At 41.6% G+C, this 20,587-nt stretch overlaps 1 protein-coding gene and 1 pseudogene across 8 annotated transcripts in view; both read left to right on the forward strand.

Moving 5' to 3' along the window:
• Nucleotides 1-696: 696 nt before the first annotated feature.
• The window catches only part of CASK (calcium/calmodulin dependent serine protein kinase), a 400,881-nt gene continuing 380,990 nt past the window's right edge, over nucleotides 697-20,587 (forward strand). For all 8 annotated transcript variants that reach the window (XM_060086299.1, XM_060086301.1, XM_060086303.1 and 5 more), the window contains exon 1: nucleotides 697-977. In XM_060086299.1, coding sequence (XP_059942282.1) covers nucleotides 919-977 — 59 coding nt within the window. In that variant the 5' untranslated portion in view covers nucleotides 697-918. The remainder of the gene's footprint in view (nucleotides 978-20,587) is intronic.
• Nucleotides 4,407-4,501, forward strand: LOC132482780 (U6 spliceosomal RNA; annotated as a pseudogene).

The raw sequence follows: 20,587 nt of genomic DNA on the forward strand, positions 1-20,587 counted from the left end.
TTGTCCCCGACCCCTTCCGCGGCTTGGTCGCGGGGGTGACGACCCCGCCCCGCCCCCGCCTAAGCAGATGCCGCCCGCGTGCCTCAGCCCCCCACCCCTTCTAGATTCCCGGCGCCCGCCGGTTTGCCGTGACGTGACCCGCGGCGCGCGCATGCGCCCCTCTGCCCGGGCTCTTTCCCTGGGCCGCCGCCTCCCGACGGGCTGGAGGGGGCGGGGCCTGTGGTTCTGGAAGTCGTGCGGCCGGAGTGGGAGGAGGGCTCGTGTGCGAGAGGAGAGTGCTCGGGGCTCGTGAGCTGGTCGGCGGCCGAGGCGGCGGAGGAGGAGCTGAAGGCGGCGGCCGCGGCTCCCGCCCGCACGGAGAGCCAGTCCCGCGAAGCCCCCTCCCACTCCCAGGCGGGCGGGCGGCGGCGGCAGAAGGAGGAGAAGGAGGAGGGAGCGTCTCTGCCGCCGCCACCTCCCTCCGCGGCGGTCTTCCCTCCATGGTCCTGCCGCGGCCCCCCCTGTAGCCCGAGCTGCCCCGCGCCGCGCCGGAGCCTGCCTCGACCGAGGGAGCGGTCGCGGCCTCGCGGCCCGCGCGGGCTGACGAGAGGAGAGCGAGGCGCCGCGCGGTCCCCGAGGATCCGCACGCCGGGCAGCGCGGCCCGAGCAGCGCGAGGAGCAGCGGGCGGGCGGGCGGCGCCGGGCCCGGGCCGCCCTCGCTCCAGCGCCCCGGCCCTGCCGCCCGCGCCGGGGCGGTCGCCCGCAGAGGAAGGCGCCGCAGTCTCCGGGCCTCGCCGCCCCGCTCGAGTGTCCTCGGCACCGAGGGCTCGCGGGTCCTGAGGGGAGGAGGCGAGCCAGGGGCCGGGCACTGAGCTCTTTGGCGCCCCCACCCCCCGTTTTCGGAGCCCTCCACGCTGCGGCCACTGTCCCCTCCGGACCATGGCCGACGACGACGTGCTGTTCGAGGATGTGTACGAGCTGTGCGAGGTGATCGGCAAGTGAGTCTCTACGCGAGGGAGCGGGAGTGTGGGAAAATGCATTTCAGTGATGCCTGGGTCCTCCCGCACCCGCACCCGCCAGGGGCCTGCCCCCTGCCCTGCCCTGCTCCCCTCCTCCCTCGTCCTCTTCACCCGGGAGTATTTATAGACGTGTACCTGAACCCCCCGCGGGGTGGGTGTCTGGGGGCTTCTCGGCGATCCGTGGAGGCCGACGAGCAGAGGTTGGCCACCCCGTGAGGCGTGGGGCCGGCTGAAATCTGCTGTCGGCATTTTATCTGACGGTTGCACAGGGACGTGGCAGAGCCAATTTTATAGTTGCTTCCTGGGAACAGTTGGGCTTATTGTTAACCTTGCGTGTACCACAGGCCATTAACGAAAAGAGCAGCTTGCATTTCCTTTGCTTCCGTGGAGAGATAGAGAAAGAACGTCCAGGGTTTTAAATTGTGGGGTGTGTGTCTATTGTGCAGGGTATTAGATAGATGCCTTTGTGTTCACCCCATGCCCGGATTGGAGGGGGTCATTTAAGACGGGGTGCGTTCAGTTTCAGCAAATTTTTCACCTGGTGTAGACCAACGTGGAAAGAGTTGGGGGTTTCCGAATTTTTAATGCCTCGTTATGCAATGACTGTTAAATCAGTGTTCGAGGCTTCCCTCGACTGTTGTTGGGATGGTGCTTAGCGTGGTAGCGCCGTCTGCTTTGAGTCACCGGGCTGGTCCAGAATATAGAACTGACAGTCCAAATGCTCATCCTTTCATCTGTGTTGTATAATTACACCAGGGAAAAGCAGGGAATCAGATTAATCACAGTGCTGATTGAGAATTAAATCTGCAGTTCCTCATCTAATTGTCCATTTCTTAAATCTGTTTTGAATAGTTTCCTTTTCATTCTTGTCAAACAGTATTCCAAGTGCACAATCCTGCTAATTTGCTTGTGAGGGAAATGCTGGCGATCTGAAGTTGATTTCCTAGTTCAGCGTGTATTCTGTGGCTTTAGAAGTTGAGGAGATAAGATTTAAGAGAAATTTTTGCTTAGTTATTAAGGATTACTAGATAGCTACCATTGAAATCTTTTGCCTCTTTTTGGAAGCGGTGCTTTATCGTCTATTTTAAGGTCCGCAGTTGGGAAATGATAGCAAGACCTTAGAGCAGTTGGCTCTATCTCTTTTAAGTTGTCTGCAGTACTGGATTTCAATTTGTTTAAGTGCTGATAACTTATTATTTTCCTTTCATGCTGAGGTATTACAGTGTCTCCTCACATGGTGAAATTGTGGGTAGAGCTTGCTACACACTTTCCTCAGACCCAGTTGATACAAGGACGTGTTACTCCTTGCCCCTATTGTTACATGACCAGCCTATCTACTGGAAGAAGGATATCCTAATGCGCCCTGGTAAAGTGGTTGTGGAAGTGCTCTAAAGCAGAGTGGTCCAAAAAATATATAATGTGAGCCCCATATGTAATTTTATATATGTAAAATTTCTAATAGCCACATTAAAAAGATTAAAAGCAAGTAGGTGCAATTAATTTTAATAAAATATTTTCTTTTACCCAGTAGATCCAGACTATTATCACTTCAACATGTGGTCAGTATAGAAATCATTAGTGAGCTATTTTACATCGTTTCTTTCATACTCTTCAAAATCCAATGTGTATTTTACACTAACCACACATCTCAATTCTGACACTAAGCTAAACTTTCATCGTAAATACTTGTTCTGTATTTAAGTTTCATAAAATTTGCATTTGCAAAAGTAGATTCACATACCCAAGTTGTTCCAAACATACCTAAAAGTTTTCTAGTAACTGAATCAGGTATCTCTTTCTAAATTAAAATTAAATAAAATTAAAAATTCAGTTCCTCATTTGAATTAGCCACATTTCAAGTGCTCAGTAGCCACATGTGAATAGCACAGTTCTAGAGAGACAAATATGTCAAAAAAAAAAGTCTCCTTGGTTTCTTCATTCTTGGCACCCAGTGAAGGTAAATTAGGTGTTTCCCCAAAGCCCCCAAATAATTATGTGTGTGTGTGTGTGCATGGGGGGAATGATGTTTGTTGTGTCTTAGTTATATTTGATTTAAATGAGCCAGCAAAGTCATAATCGGAAAATGTGAGATTAAAATGTTAATTCTGTTGTGATAACGGAAAATAGGCATCATTGAATCAATGTTAGTAACTAGTTCTGATTCCTTGAGGTCTGAAAGAATGATGATGTGACTCTCTGGATATCGAAAAGAAGTGGTCAGCATCACATTAGCACAGTCAGTATTCTGCTGACTTATAATTGATAGAATATTTTCAGGAAACGCCTCTGGTAGAACTAGATTCATCTCCTCTGTTGCTTCACAGCTGCATAAGGATGGGGAGCAAGCTAATTTTGAGGTGATAGTTCCTCTATGGCTACCTTAACTACTGTGAACATGAACTCTCATTCATATCCTACAAAATCTGACTTGGCCAGTGCCGCTTATAATATGTCATTCCGTGAAATAATGAATTCAAGGTAGCCTTTGTGGCAGAGAATGTAATGATAGTGTTCCTCACCCTGTGTAAAGGTTGAAGGTTTTCTCCGGTAAATTGTCTCAGCATATATTGATCTGGAAATTGAAATTCACTTGAGATTTTCTTGCAGCATCTCTGACAGCATGCATTTTAACTCAGAATTTGTTCAACTCTGGATTTAAACAGAAAGCCCTCACTTGTACCGAAAACCTTGTTGATTTCTATCCAAGTTCTCTGGAATTGTGATTTTTCTTTTATAACAAATTAGTATCACAAGTTGTTTTTGACCCCTAGGGCTTAACAGGTTTAAATTTTCACTGAAGTGCTTTAAAATGGATTTCACCTTTTTACCATCAGTTGACCACGCACTCACTCTCCTGCCTCACTACTTATCTACTCACTCACTCATCCATTAACTTACAGGGAATCGGGTGCCTGATCCATTATGAATATTGGGAGAATGCCATATCTTTTTTAAAAAATTTAAACTCTTTTCCCCTGTGCTTTTTATTTTTGAAAGTCTTACAAATGGTCCTTGAATGCCTATTGTTTCCATGACATTTTCCCATGTAACATCTTTCAAGAGACTGAAACAAACCTGCAATGCTGTCATTGTCCCAAAACTTCTTGCCTTAGCAAATGTAGCAATTACTGGAAAGGAAAGGTATTATGCAAATACAGGCAATCAGCTAATTTTTATGGTTGTATGCATTTACTGTATCTTTTGCAAATTGATGGTTTTATAGGCAAGTGCATAATCAGTAATATTACATGAAGGAAATTTTAAAATGATTCATCCAAATTAAAACATAAAAATGCCTACCTTCATGGTACAGCGGTTTCTGTGAAAGAGAATAGCAAAATGTACACTTTACGCCTTGTGTAGGCTGAATATTTGCCTCAGTATTTAGTAACCTGTAACTTCTGACTTTCCTGCTTTGGTAGGACATAAACTAAAATTGGAATGATGCAGCATGACCCCTGCTCAAGGATGACATGCAAGTTTGTGAGGCATGCTGTATTTGCTTACACCTCAAGAGCACTTATCATATTTAATTACAGTTACTTATTTATGGGTCTCTCTACCTAGCTAACAGGGAGCTTCTTGAGGGCAGGGAATATATCTTACACATCTTTCTCTTAACACAGTGCCTGCAATGTAACAGTTGCTCATTAGCTATGGAGTGAATTGAGTAGTTTTAATAAAATCTCATTAAAAGGCAAAAAGCATGTTTATCAACCTCAGAGCAATTATTGTCCCAAAAGGCTGTATTAAAGTAGTGGTTCTCCACCTGGCTGCATATTAGAATCACCAGGGGAGCTTTTAAAAAGATCAATTCAAGGGGCTTGTGTCAGAGCAATGAAATCAGAATCTCTGGAAGTGGGTCCTGGTCATTGGTATTTTTTTTTTTAATGCTCTCTAAGTGATTCTCATGTGCAGCTATGATTGAGAGTCATTGGTTTAAAACTTAGGTTATGTATGTAATATTTTGGGACTGGCTTTTCAGACGCTTACGGTTTTTAAAAACTAGAATAAATGTTTTGGGGGAAGTATTGAAGCCAAAAGACCAAGACGTGGATTTTTTTTTCTCTACATTGTGTTCCTGAGCCTTATTGTATAAGAATTTTGTTTCAGCCTATGTTTGGCTTTGATTTTTTTGGGTCTTTTAAGATTCACATTAATTTATGACACTCACCTAATGCTAACATGGTGATTGTCTGATGACAATGAGAACAAGGATTGCTTCAATAACAGTTGATGATGGCTATCTACTATAATGACTTAATTTAATATTAAGAAATCTATCAGTTTAGTATGGATTGTGTTTGGACATACACTCTATTAAAAGGGTATAGTTAAGTTGCTTATATACTTTAAATCTCATACTTGCAATTCCAATAATGCTGTTTGCCAGAGAATTGAGTTAAATGCAGCCTTTATGTAAATACCAGATTAATAATATGTAAAATATATAATTTAGCATAGGGAAAAATTCAGCTTTGCTAATTTGTCCTAATTACTGTGCTTTCACATATATTGATTTGCCCAGTGATTTGGGTTTCTAGTACCACAGTGGGGAGTGTTACGTCATGTTGGAACACCTTCCCTGGGAATTTTAGCTAGATGTGGTAGGTAAACGATTTTTTTTTTTTTTTTTTTTTTTTTTTTTTTTTGCGGTACGCGGGCCTCTCACTGCTGTGGTCTCTCCCGTTGCGGAGCACAGGCTCCGGACGCGCAGGCTCAGCGGCCATGGCTCACGGGCCGAGCCGCTCCGCGGCATGTGGGATCTTCCCGGACCGGGGCACGAACCTGTGTCCCCTGCATCGGTAGGCAGACTCTCAACCACTGCGCCACCAGGGAAGCCCCAGGTAAACGAGTTTTTAATGTTAGGAAAAGGTCAAGTGTGAGCCTGAAGTAACCAAGATTTTTCCAGAAATGAGTATATGTTCCACGAAAGAAGTGCTTGATCAGAGTGACAGTCATGTAACAAGGGAAAAGAAACACAATCACCAGCTAAAGTGCTGGTGCCCCAGGAACATCCAAGCTGTGGGGCAGGCCTTACTGGGAGGAGGTAAGCAGTGTTGATTCCTGTTGATGGAGTTTGATTCTGGGACCACTTTGGAGGGAACTGAGCCACTCAGTTGCTTTTCTGCCTGTGCACAACCTTCTCAGAGTATCTTCACGTCCGCTTTTTACAGACTGCGTTAGGACTTGGAGTTCCTAAAGTGTGGTTTGCACGTCGTCTTCATAATGCTTCCTGTGATTCCCTTACCTTCCATGACTGACATGTTCTCTAGCCTTGACACATGCAGTTCACCCCTTTCCATTTTCCCCTTGTATCTGCAACAGTTTCACCTGCCATACTGCATCTCTCTAATGTCCCTTGTGTTTTTGGATATTTCCTTTAAATTGAAAATTCTTTCAACCATCTTCAGTTACAGCTCTACTCAATAAATTAAAGAAGCAAGTGTACCTCACTTTTTGAGATTGTCCTTGAATTATTGCATTTTTGTAAATGTTTTCACATTTTAAATGTGGCAGAAGCAGTTTAAAGGAACTTTGACATAGATTGTCCACAAGTAAAAAAAAATCTTTTATAACTTAACATGCCTACTTCGTAAGGGAAGTTGCCATTTATGCCTTCTAATATTAGGCATTTTACATATGTTATCTCCTTTCATTGTTCCCATTTTACAGAAAACACTGAGATTCAGAGTGGGGTGAGTAACTTGCCCAAGATCACATGGGAATCCTACCAGTTCTAAAGTCCGTTCATTTCATGCTGCATTCTGCTGTTGATTCCAGTTGTGAAAATGCTGCAGTGAGTTTCCTTAAAATAAGGCGTATGTCTTCATTTTCAGAGCTTATTTACTGCAAAAATTTTTTTCTTGTCCGTGCCACACGGCTTGCGGGATCTTAGTTCCCTGACCAGCAATTGAACTCGGGCACCCTGCAGTGGAAGCGTGGAGTCCTAACCACTGGACTGCCGGGGAATTCCCTATTTACTGCAAATTTTAATTGTTCGACTTTCTGGTTAAATTTCTTACCTCTTCAGTAGAGGTTCCATACTACGGTTCATTTTCTCATCTATTGTGTTCTTTTTGTCTTTCTCTCTAATGAAATACCAGTGTTTGCCACCAAACTGATAAGTTTATGCATGGAAATGTAGAATCTTGACCATCCATCCGAACTATAATTTATTTTGGAACTTTCTCCACCCCTTTTACTCTCCAGCTTTTTCCTTCTGATTCCCCTACCCCAACAGACAGAATAGTTGACTTATTACTCCTAACTTGCCAAACTAGAAGTAATGAGGTTTCAGAGATAGGTGTTTGTTGGGAGTGGGGTGGGGTTGTTTCCACAGGGCAGTTATTCCTATATCCTGTGATAAAAATACTGAAATTGTTTTCTCTGACTCTGAAAACTGTATACTGAACCACAGCTGCTGAGTGGTGAGCGTCTCAGCTGTCTGCCAACACTGCACACCTAAGTAATCAAGTGACTGAGTTACTGCTGCAGAGCAGGTACCTAACCATAGCCACAAGCTGATGGGGTGTACAGCTCTCACATTTTTGGTTTTATTTTTTAGTTGCATCTGAGAGTGCATATTCTAAACCATCAAATATGGCATTGGATTTATACTACAGGGTTCAAGGTGGTAAAGGACCTGCTTTCCTTTCTCTCCCAGAGTCACCCATTTATCTGGGTATCCCATCTTTCAACTGAGTAAAATGTAATTACCCTGATGGCCAGTCCCTTGGTATGTGAGGGGATTGGTTTTAGGATCCCTCTCCCCCGCACACACTAATACCAAAATCCGTGGATGCTCAAGTCCCTTATATATAATGGCATAGTATTTGCATGTAACTAATGCACATCCTCTCTTATACTTTAAGTCATCTCTGGATTACTTATAATACCTAATACAGTGTAAATTCTATGTAAGTAGATGCCGAGAGGCAAATTCAAGTTTTGCTTTTTGGAACTTTCTGGAATTTTTTTTCGAATATTTTCATTCCACAGTTGGTTGAATATGCGAATACAGAACCCGGTGGAGGGCCGACTGTGTTATGCTATGATTGGTTATAGAGCCCAAATCAGCATAAGAGAGTCTCTCTTTGACTTTCTATACTGGGAAGATTTCGCTTCTGAAGCTAGTTTTGACTTAAAGTTCATATATGTTTCCAATTTTGAGATTTAATAATATTCCATTACTTTAAAAAATTAATTAACTAGTTTTTATAAAATTATAAAATGAATTTTTTTTTTTTTTTGGTGGCACACGGGCCTCCCACTGCTGTGGCCTCTCCCGCTGCGGAGCACAGGCTCCAGACGCGCAGGCTCAGCGGCCATGGCTCACAGGCCCAGCCGCTCCACGGCACGTGGGATCCTCCCGGACCGGGGCACGAACCCGCGCCCCCTACATTGGCAGGCGGACTCTCAACCACTGCGCCACCAGGGAAGCCCCTATAAAATGAATTTTAAAATATAGATGATGCAAAGGTAAATAGTGAATCTCTCTCCTTTCTCCCACCATCCATAGCTCTGTTCTCCAGAGGTAACCATTGTCCAGTTTTTGTACAACCTTTCTGGAAGTTTTTTGTTAAAAAAAAACCTGAAATACTCATTTTACATTGAGAATAGTGTATCTGATGGCCTTTCCATATCCATCTATATATCTGTCTAACTCTGTCTCCCCTTAGCCTGCTGCCTAGTATTCCATGATATGGATTGGTACTTTGTCTTTGAATTGAGTGCAGACCATTTCTAAGTGATCATTGCTGGAAATATACAGGTGGAGTTTGCGGGAGAGGTCTGGAATGATAGTGAATATTTGGGAATCAACTGTGTGGAAGTTAAACTATGAATGAATGAGTTCTTGGGGGTTGATGGAGCTCGGGGGGGAGGTGTTGTGGTTTGGAGTGTAACTCACAGAGTTAGAAGAATCGGGATAGCTGGACATCACAGAAGTCTCGAGGTTGGGCAGATCAATAATGTAAAATGCCAGCACACTGATTGAGGACCAAGAAAAGGCTTATCTATAACAGAGGCAATTTAAAGCATCTATCAAAATGAATATAATGTTTAATATTCCATCATGGTGTGACTAAATGCGAGATTCTGGCTTCATTTCTGTGGATGTTGGTAATATTATACTGTCTCTCTGTGAATCTATCTCAACACCAACATACTTAGGGTTAAAAAAAAGTACATTTTTTTTCACTAGAATTGTGTTTTGCAGATTCTGATGGCTGGCTTTTAGGTAAAACCATTTGGCTTTCCTAAAATTAGGTCTTTTTTTTTTTTTTTTTCTTTTTGCGGTATGTGGGCCTCTCACTGTTGTGGCCTCTCCCGTTGCGGAGCACAGGCTCCGGATGCGCAGGCCCAGCGGCCATGGCTCACGGGCCCAGCCGCTCCGCGGCATATGGGATCCTCCCAGACCGGGGCACGAACCCGTATCCCCTGCATCGGCAGGCGGACTCTTAACCACTTGCGCCACCAGGGAGGCCCAAATTAGGTCTTTTTGATTCCCAAGCTTGGTGCATAACTTTCAATTAAATGGATACCTTTAATGAAATACAGTAAATTTTAGATACTTTTAAGTTCTTGATATTTGTCAAACCATTGTTCTTTTATTAAATCCTTCACCTATAGGGAACTGAATTCTTCCTTGCCTCAAGGTTTCTGGTCCCAGTTGGATAATTGTAGTACTCTCCTCCCCTTTTACATCCCTCTTCCCTCCATCCCCGCCCCCGACAGCTAAATTTGTTCATTGGCTTTTTTTAGTTGTCCACATCCACTCACAATAAGAAACAATTATTTTGTCGCACTTAAGCCAGTTTCTTTGTATCTAAGTGCATATTATTTCATTTCAACTTCTTGTATTCTGTTACACATTTTCTTTTTTATTTCTTTTGATATACTTTTTTTTTTTTTTTTTTGCGTTACGCGGGCCTCTCACTGTTGTGGCCTCTCCCGCTGCAGAGCACAGGCTCCGGACGCGCAGGCTCAGCGGCCATGGCTCACGGGCCCAGCCGCTCCGCAGCATGTGGGATCTTCCCGGACCGGGGCACGAACCCGTGTCCCCTGCATCGGCAGGTGGACTCTCAACCACTGCACCACCAGGGAGGCCCTCTTTTGATATACTTTGTTTAACTTTGTTATCTTTGTTTTGAATATTTGAATCATTTACATTTAGGAATGATGATTGTGTTCTCTCTCTCTCTCTCTGTAGTTTAATAATATCCAAAATATACTATGTTGAATCTGTATTCGGCTTGGTACCTACTTTCCCCCAAGCATATGGATCCACAGTGCTTTGTAGCTTGTAAGGCAGCCCCCTAAGATCTGATCTGGTAACCTTTGGGTACATTGTCACCATTTTCTCCTTATTTATAGAAGGAATGAAGATGGCTGCTTCATGAGCCATTTGCATGGATTAGTGATTGTGAAGTGCAGCATAAGTATTTTTTATTTCTAGAATGTCTCTGAGATACTCAAATTACTTTTGGCAGCTATGTAGATAAGTTTCAACAATTTCCAAATGTGCACTTTCTCAATGCTAAACACAGGCTCTATTACATAAATAATATGGTGAAATGAACATTCTTTTCTACCATGTGTGTAAAACTGTTAGTGGTGCTAATTAACATTCATTCATTTTTTCATTTATGTATTCATTTCTAGCTGTGTGAGCCTGGGCAAGGTAGTTAACCTCTCTGAGCCTCAGTTTCTTTATATGTAAAATGGTTGTGATAGCATATACCTTGCAGGGGGCTTGTGCGGATTGAATAACATGGTGTATGTAAAATGTCTAAAGGTTGTTATTTAAATTGCCATTATCATTATTATTCACCAAATACCCTAGTTCTCTGGTTTCAAGGACCCCTCAGTCCATGAGAGAATTTGACAAACAGTTAAAGCCTATTCTAACTAGACTTAAGTCCTGTTAAGGTCAGGGTCGCATCTGACTGGTTCATCTAGTATCCTCAGCATAAGTCGGCAACTGACACATAGTAAGTACTCAGTCAGGAGTTGAAGGAGAGTGTGTTAAGTGAGCAATCCAGAGACTGTGACCACCTAGTAGGAGAAGGAAGTTGGGGAAATCTTTACAGAGGAGGTAGGGCTGAATGATGTCAAGCTTCCTAGGTAACTTATTTAATCTTTTCAGGCCTGTCTCGTTTAGAAAAAGGAGTAGAGGAATACAGGTAGGGAAAATAAAAGAAATCTTAAAGTTGTTGAAAATGTTCACCCTAGTTTATTTTTTAAATTAATAATCCTTATTCTTTAGAGCAGTTTTAGGTTCACAGCTCCTATTTTAGTTTCAGTGACACAGGTAACATAAAAAATTCAAACAGTAAGTATAAAGCTAAAGTTTTCAGGGACAACTTTAGGAATTTGTTGTTGTTCTCAGATCCTATGGTTTGAGTGCTCATTACGTGCTGGACATGGTGTTAAATTCTTTATATTTTTCTAATTTAACTTTGGCCACAGACCTTCTTTTGAGGCAATCACCCCCCTCCCCATTTTACAGATGAGAAAACTGAGGAATAAGGAGATTAGTAACTTGCCCTGGGCAAAGTGGCAATAATAGTGGCAATGTGGGGATTTGCACCTGAGTATACATGGTCTAAGTGCCTGCTCTTCGGTACTGTTACACTGCTTGTCATTTAGTATAAGCAGAGACTGGTTGTCTTTTAAGAGATATTCCTACATATAACACTCTAATATTCTGATTTTAGATGTTTTAGCAGATTAATAGAACGCCTTGTTTTGGATAACACCTTTTTGAGATATAATTCACACACCATACAGTTCACCCGTTTAAAGTGTACAATTCAGTGGTTTTTAGTATATTCACAGGGTTGTGCATGGTGACCATAATAAATTTTTGAACATTCTCATCACCCCCGAAAGAAACCCTGTATACTTTAACTCTTACTCCCCATCCTTCCCTACGCCAGGTAATGACTAATCTACTTTCTGTCTCCACAGATGTACCTATTCTGGACATTTCATGCAAATGGAGTCATACAACATGTCTTTTGTGACTGGCTTCTTTTTCTAAGCATAATATTTTCAAGGTTCATCCAGGTTGTAGATGTATCAGCACTTCATTCCTTTTTTAAGGCCCAATAATATCCTATTGTGTGGCTAGACCACATTTGTTGATCCATTTGTCAATTGATGGGCCATTTGGGTGGTTTACACCTTTTGGCTATTATAATTAATCCTTCTATGGACATTCATGTACAAGTTTTGTTTTTATTTCTCTTGGGTTTATACTTAGGAGTGGAATTGCTGGGTCAAATGGTAACTCTCTTTGACTTTTTGAGGAATGTCAAACTGTTTTCTAAAGTGTCTGTACCATTTTACATTCCCACCAGCAATCTATGAGGGTTAGAATGCTTTTTTAAAAAATTAATTAATTTATTTGTTTTTATTTTTGGCTGTATTGGGTCTTCGTTGCTGCTTGCAGGCTTTCTCCAGTTATGGCGAGTGGGGGCTACTCTTTGTTGTGGTGCGTGGGTTTCCCATTGCGGTGCCTTCTCTTGTTGCGGAGCATGGGCTCTAGGTGTGAGGGCTTCAGTAGTTGTAGCTCGCGGGCTCTAGAGCGCAGGCTCCGCAGTTGTGGTGCACGGGCCTAGCTGCTCTGCAGCACGTGGGATCCTCCCGGACGAGGGTTCGAACCCGTGTCTCCTGCATTGGCAGGTGGAGTCTTAACCACTGCACCATCAGGGAAGCCCAGTTAGATGCTTTTTAATCAGGGGAGTACTGTCACAGCTTGCCTACAGAGTCTGTTCTACACACTGTGACATAAAGCAAATTTTATGGGTTGTTGGTCAACCTTTTATCTCACAGACATATTTATACTGATTTTCAACAGTTTTAGATGTTGTAGAACAAGGGTTGGCAAACTATCTGTAAACTACCAGATAGTAAATATTTTAGGCTTGACGAGCCACACATCTGTCACAGCTACTCAACTCTGCCGTTGTAGTGTGAAGACAACCATGTGAAAACAAATGTATGGCTGAGTTCCAATAAAACTTTATTTACAAAAATAGGTGGTGGGCTAGATTTGGCCCTTGGGCTGTAGTTTGCTGATCCTGTTGTAGATTAAAAATGAAACTGGAGCTGACTGTCCAGTTCCCATTCTTGTTTACCCTCAAGGTTGGGTGGTTCTTTCAGTGGTCTCAGTAACCCCATAGTAGGTAGATTGTTTCTACCAAAATATAAAGAAATTAAGACTGGTCCACCGAACTGTTTTCACTGTTAAATGGGGAAGTACTGTACATTTAGGGTTTTTTTTTTTTGTTTGTTTGTTTTGTTTGTTTTTACTGCTTTTGGATTCTCTTTTTTTTTTTTTTTTTTTTGCATTACGTGGGCTTCTCACTGCTGTGGCCTCTCCCGTTGCGGAGCACAGGCTCTGGACATGCAGGCCCAGCAGCCATGGCTCACGGGCCTAGCCGCTCCGCGGCATGTGGGATCTTCCCAGACCAGGGCACGAACCCGTGTCCCCTGCATCGGCAGGCGGACTCTCAACCACTGCGCCACCAGGGAAGCCCTGGATTCTCTTTTTGATCCTTGGTTAAAGGGGAAGAAACCCATTAAAATTCTTCTAAGATTGTCTGACTGGAGGCAGTATAAATGTGGAGTGCCTGAAAAAAACTGTTCCCTTCATTCTTGCTTATTGCCTGTAGAATGGATGAAAGCAGAGTTGAGAACATACTAGAAATTGTCAGAAATGGAAGATTTTTTCAAAATATTAGCTTCAATAAAGTTAGGGGAAACATCACTAGCTAAATCTCCATCCCTAATTGGAAAGTTGTGATGTGCCATCTATGTATATTTTATGACTTCACCAAGAGCCCTTGCTAGAGTCATTATTTGGGATTAGGGTGTGTAGTGTAAATAAAACTTCAAATTCTGTTTTGTGTCTGAAATTCATTTCACTCGATACATTTTGTGGTAGTAAACATACACTATTTAGAGTGCTTTGTGGCTTAAAAAAACTGTCATTGCCTCTTATGTACATAGGAAAGATAGCATTCTTTGAGCTTATAGATTTACATAATTTGTTTGCAAGACTGGTCTGATTTTGCCGTGTTGAGAAAAGCTCCAAAGATTATGTTAAAAGAGGGAATTTTGTATCAGCTTTTGTCTTTGCATTTGGATATATGAAAGGTGAATTAACTGTTCATAATGTGAAATTTCAAAACTGAGACGAGGAGAATCCCAGAATATATATTTAGGAAACAGCCATATATAGGATTTATGGATATTATAGTGTTCTTTTATGTAACTTCCCCAAATTTTATTAAGGCAGCAGTGTCCAACTCTTAAACACAAGCAAAATGAGGTGGAAGGATTCTAAAGTTGTAGTCTCTGATACGATTGGGCACTGAATCCAAATTACCTACATTTACAGAACAGCATTTCATCTACTAGATCATGTTACATTGTCAAGTGGAAGAATGATCATGTTGGAATCTATTTAGACCACTTACTTTGATGAAAATACTTCTTAGGTTGGCTTCAGAGGACAGTAAAAGGCATCTCTTCCTATGATAATCTGTGGACAGTATTACTTATATTACGTTATTTAGGTTAGAAGTTTTTGCTGAATTCCATCTGAGCCATTAGTTCAGAAGCAGAATGGTGAGCTTTTATTTATGTAGAATCTTTACTGGTCTTCTTAGGCTTAATATTGTCTTAACTGGATTTTTGTCCCAGCAGTAATATCTGGCATTGAATTTGAGATTATCTTTAATATTTTTTTCTTCAGTCACTTGTAAAATAGATACTTGTAAAACAAATAAGAAGGCGTTTTCACTAAGGACTTTCTTTAATTATATTTCATGTAAATTAAAAAAAATTGTTATGGGAGTATTCAGATCACAGGTTAAAGTGAGAATGTAATTATCTCACATTATAATCAACATATGTAATACTTTTAAAAGCATGCTAATAAGAATGGAAAAAAACGTCTACTGACCATACGTATTGTAGATTATATTTCTTTCCTTTTTTCTTTCTTTTTTAAAAACATTTCCCTCTTAAAATGGATGTGAAAATGATTTGTGTAAATATCTATTCAAATGAATACATTATCACTGTTGCAGAAAGAGCCTGGGAATCTGGAGAGGGAGATTCTAGGCTTGCTGCTCTACTTTTTGGATTATCTCCATTAATAGTATTTCTCCCATTGCTGAGTGTTTCTATTGTACTGCTGAGAAGGGATCACTACACTTCCATAATCTGTGACCCACTTGCACTAAAGGTAGAGCGTGCTTTAAATTGCCATCTGATTAAAGTTCAGGCTTCTTGGTTAGACTTGCCTGGATGGCTTCAGCATTAGCCCCGTGAATGTGAATATGGACTTGAAGATCTTATTAGAATGATATTTTTCCCTATGAAGACACATTCATAGACATAGTCCTGGAAAGACATGTACAAGTTGGATTTGATTAGTGCAGTTTAAAACTTACTAGGAAAAATAGTATTTTAAGGAAAAAATTTTAATTGTGACAAATCAGCATTTGGTTTGTTTTCCTCAGTTTCTTCATCTTGTAAAAGAAGGTTAGTAAAGGCTATATTATCTACCTCATTTGATCCTTATGAACATAAAATGACAAAATTCTTCAAGTCTTAAACTACCTTACATGTATTATTTTGAAATGAGGCACTTCTAATTAGAAATGGGCTTTGTCAAATATTTTTTGATTTTGCAAGAGTCATTTACTGTTGTCTTTAAAACTGATTTTATTTTCTTGTTTGATTTCTAGAGCTTAATACTTCTCAAATCTTTATAGGACTTGGAACGTGTTGGGTGAAAAATGTTGAATAAAGAGATTTGAGGAAGAATTGTGTGTATTTTACTGATGGGGTAATGTTTACACTGAAGTCAAAGTGAAGAAAAAAATCCTGACTAGTGTGTTTCCCCTTGCTTTTCTTTAAATTACTTAATTTTATTTGAGCTTTGAAGTTTGGAACTTACTACAAGTGACAAATTTTTGTGGCCAATCTGGTGTGAACTTCAGCAGCTACTTAAAATGTTGAACTCCCTGTTTAGTAGTGAGGTCTACAGCAGTGGTTCTCAAAGTGTGGACCTCACCCTGACCAGCAAAAGCAGTATCACGTGGGAATTTGTTAGAAGTGCAGATTCTCAGGCCCCAGCCGTATAGATCAGAAGCTCTGGGGGTGGGGCCCAGCAATCTCCATTTTAACAGTTCTCCAAGGGATTCTGAGGCCCACTAAAGTTAGAGAACCATTGACTTAGAACTCTAGATCAGAGCTCAATGAACTATGGCCCGTGGGCCAAATCGGCCCACTGCTTGCTTTTGTAAATAAAGTTTTTCTGGAATACAGCCACACTCATTCATTTAAATAATGTCCGTGGGGCTTCCCTGGTGGCTCAGTGGTTGAGAGTCTGCCTGCCGATGCAGGGGACACGGGTTCGTGCCCCGGTCTGGGAAGATCCCACATGCCATGGAGTGGCTGGGCCCGTGAGCCATGGCCGCTGGGCCTGCGCGTCCGGAGCCTGTGCTCCGCAACGGGAGAGGCCACAACAGTGAGAGGCCCGTGTACCGCAAAAAATAATAATAATAATAATAACAATGTCTGTGGCTGCTTTCACACTACAAGGGCAGAGTTGAGTAGTTGTAGCAGAGACCATATGGTCTGCAAAGCCTAAAATATTTACTTTCTGGCCTTTACCACAAAAAGTTTGCTGATCCCTGCCTAAGTTGAAGCCTTAGTCGTACTGTTTTCTTGCCCATAACACTGAACTACAAATATCTGAAATCAATAGGCAAACAGCTATTTTTTTGGCCTTTACACCTGACCCTATTATTTCTATAAACCCATTGCTCTCTGATACCAAATTATTACTCAGTGACTAGAGACTTGTGAATGAAAATAATATACTACTGTGCCCTTTCCTTCTATGTTTGGTAATAGTGGTAGCCTGTTTAACAATTCCGTGACATTTCCTCACTGATTTTGCACTGGTATGTCCTTGGTTTTGCTGTACTCTAGTGTAACCTAACTTAATTATCTACTGTAGTCTTCATTTCTCCCAATTCTTGCTGCCTTTTTATTTCCCCAAGAGAAAACCCACTTTGTGACTGCTAAGTTTAGGAATTCATGGGAGCTGTTTGGTGTACTCTAAGCCACTGAAATAGCACCATCCCATCTGGAAAATTTTTATCCTTGGCCTGGAGTGCTTTAGTCACTTGTACCTCACAAGGATGTTTATGAGCACATAGATAATGAATACTGTGGGTAATCTTAGGATGTTTACTGGGTGAGTTTTCATTAGTCTTCCCATAACCAGTAATGGCTATTTCTATCCTTAGTTGGACTATCATAATGCACCCTCAGTATTCTTTTGTACTTACTCTCAGGCTTTAAGGTAATTGGTGGTCAGTGTCATATAAAATACAAGAACTGAATTTCAGTGTTGTTCTTATTGATGCACTTGGAATCTTTCTCGCTACCCACACCACCGAAGGAAGTGAAAAAAAGGGGGAGGGGCCTTCTCCCAGTCTCCATTAGTTCTTTTAGTAAGATCAGGCAAAAGTGTTTTTGCAGCTGTGACTCCCTGGTTGTACATGACTGATGTTTTAAGTCAGGAAACATGAGTTGGCTGAATGATTCTGAGCTATATTATTGGTGAGTTTCTTGGGTCCGTAATTTCTTTCAGTCAACTTGGGTTGACTACTTTGGTAGGGGATGCTGGGTAAGACATAGGAAATAGTGAGCTTGAGACTGGAAATGATTGAGTTAGACCTTTCATTTAGGCTTTCCCATTCAAGTTAATTCATACCTTTTGCCCTGCTTACTCATCGCGGAGGCGAGGTACAAGGAGAGAGGGTCAGGCAACGGCCAGCCCTCAGAGTGTGGCTACTTAGGTCTATTGTCAAAAGCAACCCATGTACAGGAGAACTTGAGCTTTACTGTTTTGTACAATGTAGTGTGGAAATGCAGTGTTTTAAAACCTAAATTGTTATTTATAGCGATGAATAAAATGTGAACTCTTTAAATGGGAGCAGTGTTCTGCAGCCTAATTGTCCCAGTCAGCACAATAGCCACCCACACAAATCTTCTGAACAACCTCATCATTTCTGTTTTATCTACCTGAAATAGGGGTCAGGGGTGGGTGGTGATGAAAGCTTGGGAAATCACGCCACACTTGGGAAATCACAGGCAGGAGAAGTGCTCTGGTGACTCCGGCTGTGTTGTTCTCCCTTGGTGTGCATAAGAGTCTCGGACAGCCCTGCAGAGCTGAAGGTAAGCTTTAATAATTCCTTTTGTTCATTGGCAGCTGGCCGTGCTTGGGAGCTGGGTGCTACTTCCCTAGAAGCCGCTGCCGTAGTTCTGCCAAATGTGTGGATTTTAAGCCATTTGAAAGGCTATAATGTTCAGACTCAGAATTTCTTAGTAGGCAGAGAGTGTCATTTAAGGGTACTTATGCTGAAGGGATAAGGTTCATTATGAAATAGACACTGCAACAAGGCCTCCATGTGACATAAACTTATTGAAGCTTGTGTACTTTTAAAACCATATATTTCTTTAATATATCTTTTAAGCTTCATTAGGTCAGGATTCACGGCTGTCATAGCCAGTGCTGTATCTCTACACCTAGGACAGCATGTTCATTATATAGTTGTTGAACCAATTCAAAGAAGGGGAGGACGTAGCCGAGCACATTAGAAAAGATAAAATCTGACCCATAATGCACGAAGTCAGGAGTTCAGATTTTCATTTAGTGCTAATATTTTGCTGCTTCAAAAACCATCTAATTCTCATAATGTCCCTTTGGGATAGGTTAGCAGATATAGAATTGTACAGTATATGCTGAACATAATGATGGAATCCTGAATAACACTTAGCTTCCCTATTGAGAACTGTCAGGTCGTTGTTATAATTAAACTAGATGAAGAAAAGACATTTCTAAGGTTGAAATGGGATGGAGAATTTTATGGTGAGTAAAATTACTAATACTTGCTTACCTGATCTGTCTAAAACTGCTTCCTCATTTGTAAAATGGATACAATAGAATCTACCTGATAGGATTGTTTTAACGACTAAATGAGACAGTGGGTATAAAGCACAGTTCCTGGCACCTTGCAAGTGCTCAATAAATATGAGTTGCTTTCATCATCAACAGTAAGTTTTGAGAGCCAGGCTCTGTGCCAAGTACATCCTCCTTCCAGGTATTGCACCAATTTCCCTTTCCTCCCTCTTTGCTGCCTCACTCCTAGTTCCATCTGGGGCATCCAGGTTGAGGTATGAAGCTGGGATTGAACTTCAGTCACCTAGGCAGTCCCACCTGACTTTGAGCAAAGGTAAGGGACCAGATGCTAAATTCTGCCATCTGCCTAATACTCTAGCCACTGGCCAGATGTGGCTATTTAAAGTTAAATAAAATTTAAAATTCATCAATTAGACATTTCTCCAAAGAAGATTTACAAATGGCCCATAAACATGAAAAGGTGCTCAACATTGTTAGTCATTAGGGAAATGCAAATCAAAACCACAGTGAGACTTAACACAATAAGACTTGGCTTAATGAGACTTAACTTAAACCACAGTGAGACTAAACATGCACTAGGATGGCTAGAATCAGAAAGACAGACAATAACAAATGTTGGTGAGGATGTGGAGAAATTGGATCTCTCATCCATTGCTGATGGAAATGTAAAATGGTGCAGCCACTGTGGAAAACACTCTTGCAGTTCCTCAGAAAGTTAAATATAGGTTCTACAACCCAGAATTCCACTCTTAGATATATACCAAGGAAAATTGAAAACATATATTCACACAAAAACTTGTACATCAATGTCCATAGCAGCATTATTCATAATAGCCCAAAGCTGGAAACAACCCAGATGTTCATCGACTGATGAATGGATAAATGGGGTAGTTGTACACAGTGGAATATTATTCGGCCGTAAAAGAAATAAGAAATGAAGTGCTGATATGTGCTACCATAAGGATGAACCTTGAAAACATTATGCTAAGTGAAAGAAGCCAGATGGAAAAGACCACATATTGTATGATTTCATTTAAATGAAATGTCCAGAATGGGCAAACCTGTGGAGACAGAAACTGGATTAGTGGTTGCCAGGGGCTGAGGGGGAGGGAGAGGATGGGGAGTGACTGCTAATGGGTGTGGAGTTTCTTTCTGAGATTATTAAAATGTTCTGTAATTAGATAGTGCTTACTGATCGAGACACATGTTTGTGAATATACTAAAAAAACACTGAATTGTATGCTTTAAAAGGGTGAACTTTATGATATGTGAATTATATCTTCCTCATCTTGTCTGTTTTTTACTGAGTTTCTTTTCCCATTTCTTAGTCTTGGTATCTTTCATGTTAGAGGTATCCCTCAAGCTAGTTGAGGAGGTTGTTTCTGTTATGGAATAGTTGACTGGAAACTCAGTGTACATGAGTGGGGCTTGTTGACTGATGGGCTTCCCTGTGATGTGGCTGGGGGTAACCTGGGTATTTATGAGGAACTAACTGTGAAGTTTTTTTTTTTTCCTTAAGCCAGTCAGTTTTTCTCCTTAGGACTCCTTGAATCTCTTGTGGGAGGGGATT

The sequence above is a fragment of the Mesoplodon densirostris genome, chromosome X (assembly GCF_025265405.1).
Source record: "Mesoplodon densirostris isolate mMesDen1 chromosome X, mMesDen1 primary haplotype, whole genome shotgun sequence".
Classification (NCBI taxonomy): domain Eukaryota; kingdom Metazoa; phylum Chordata; class Mammalia; order Artiodactyla; family Ziphiidae; genus Mesoplodon; species Mesoplodon densirostris.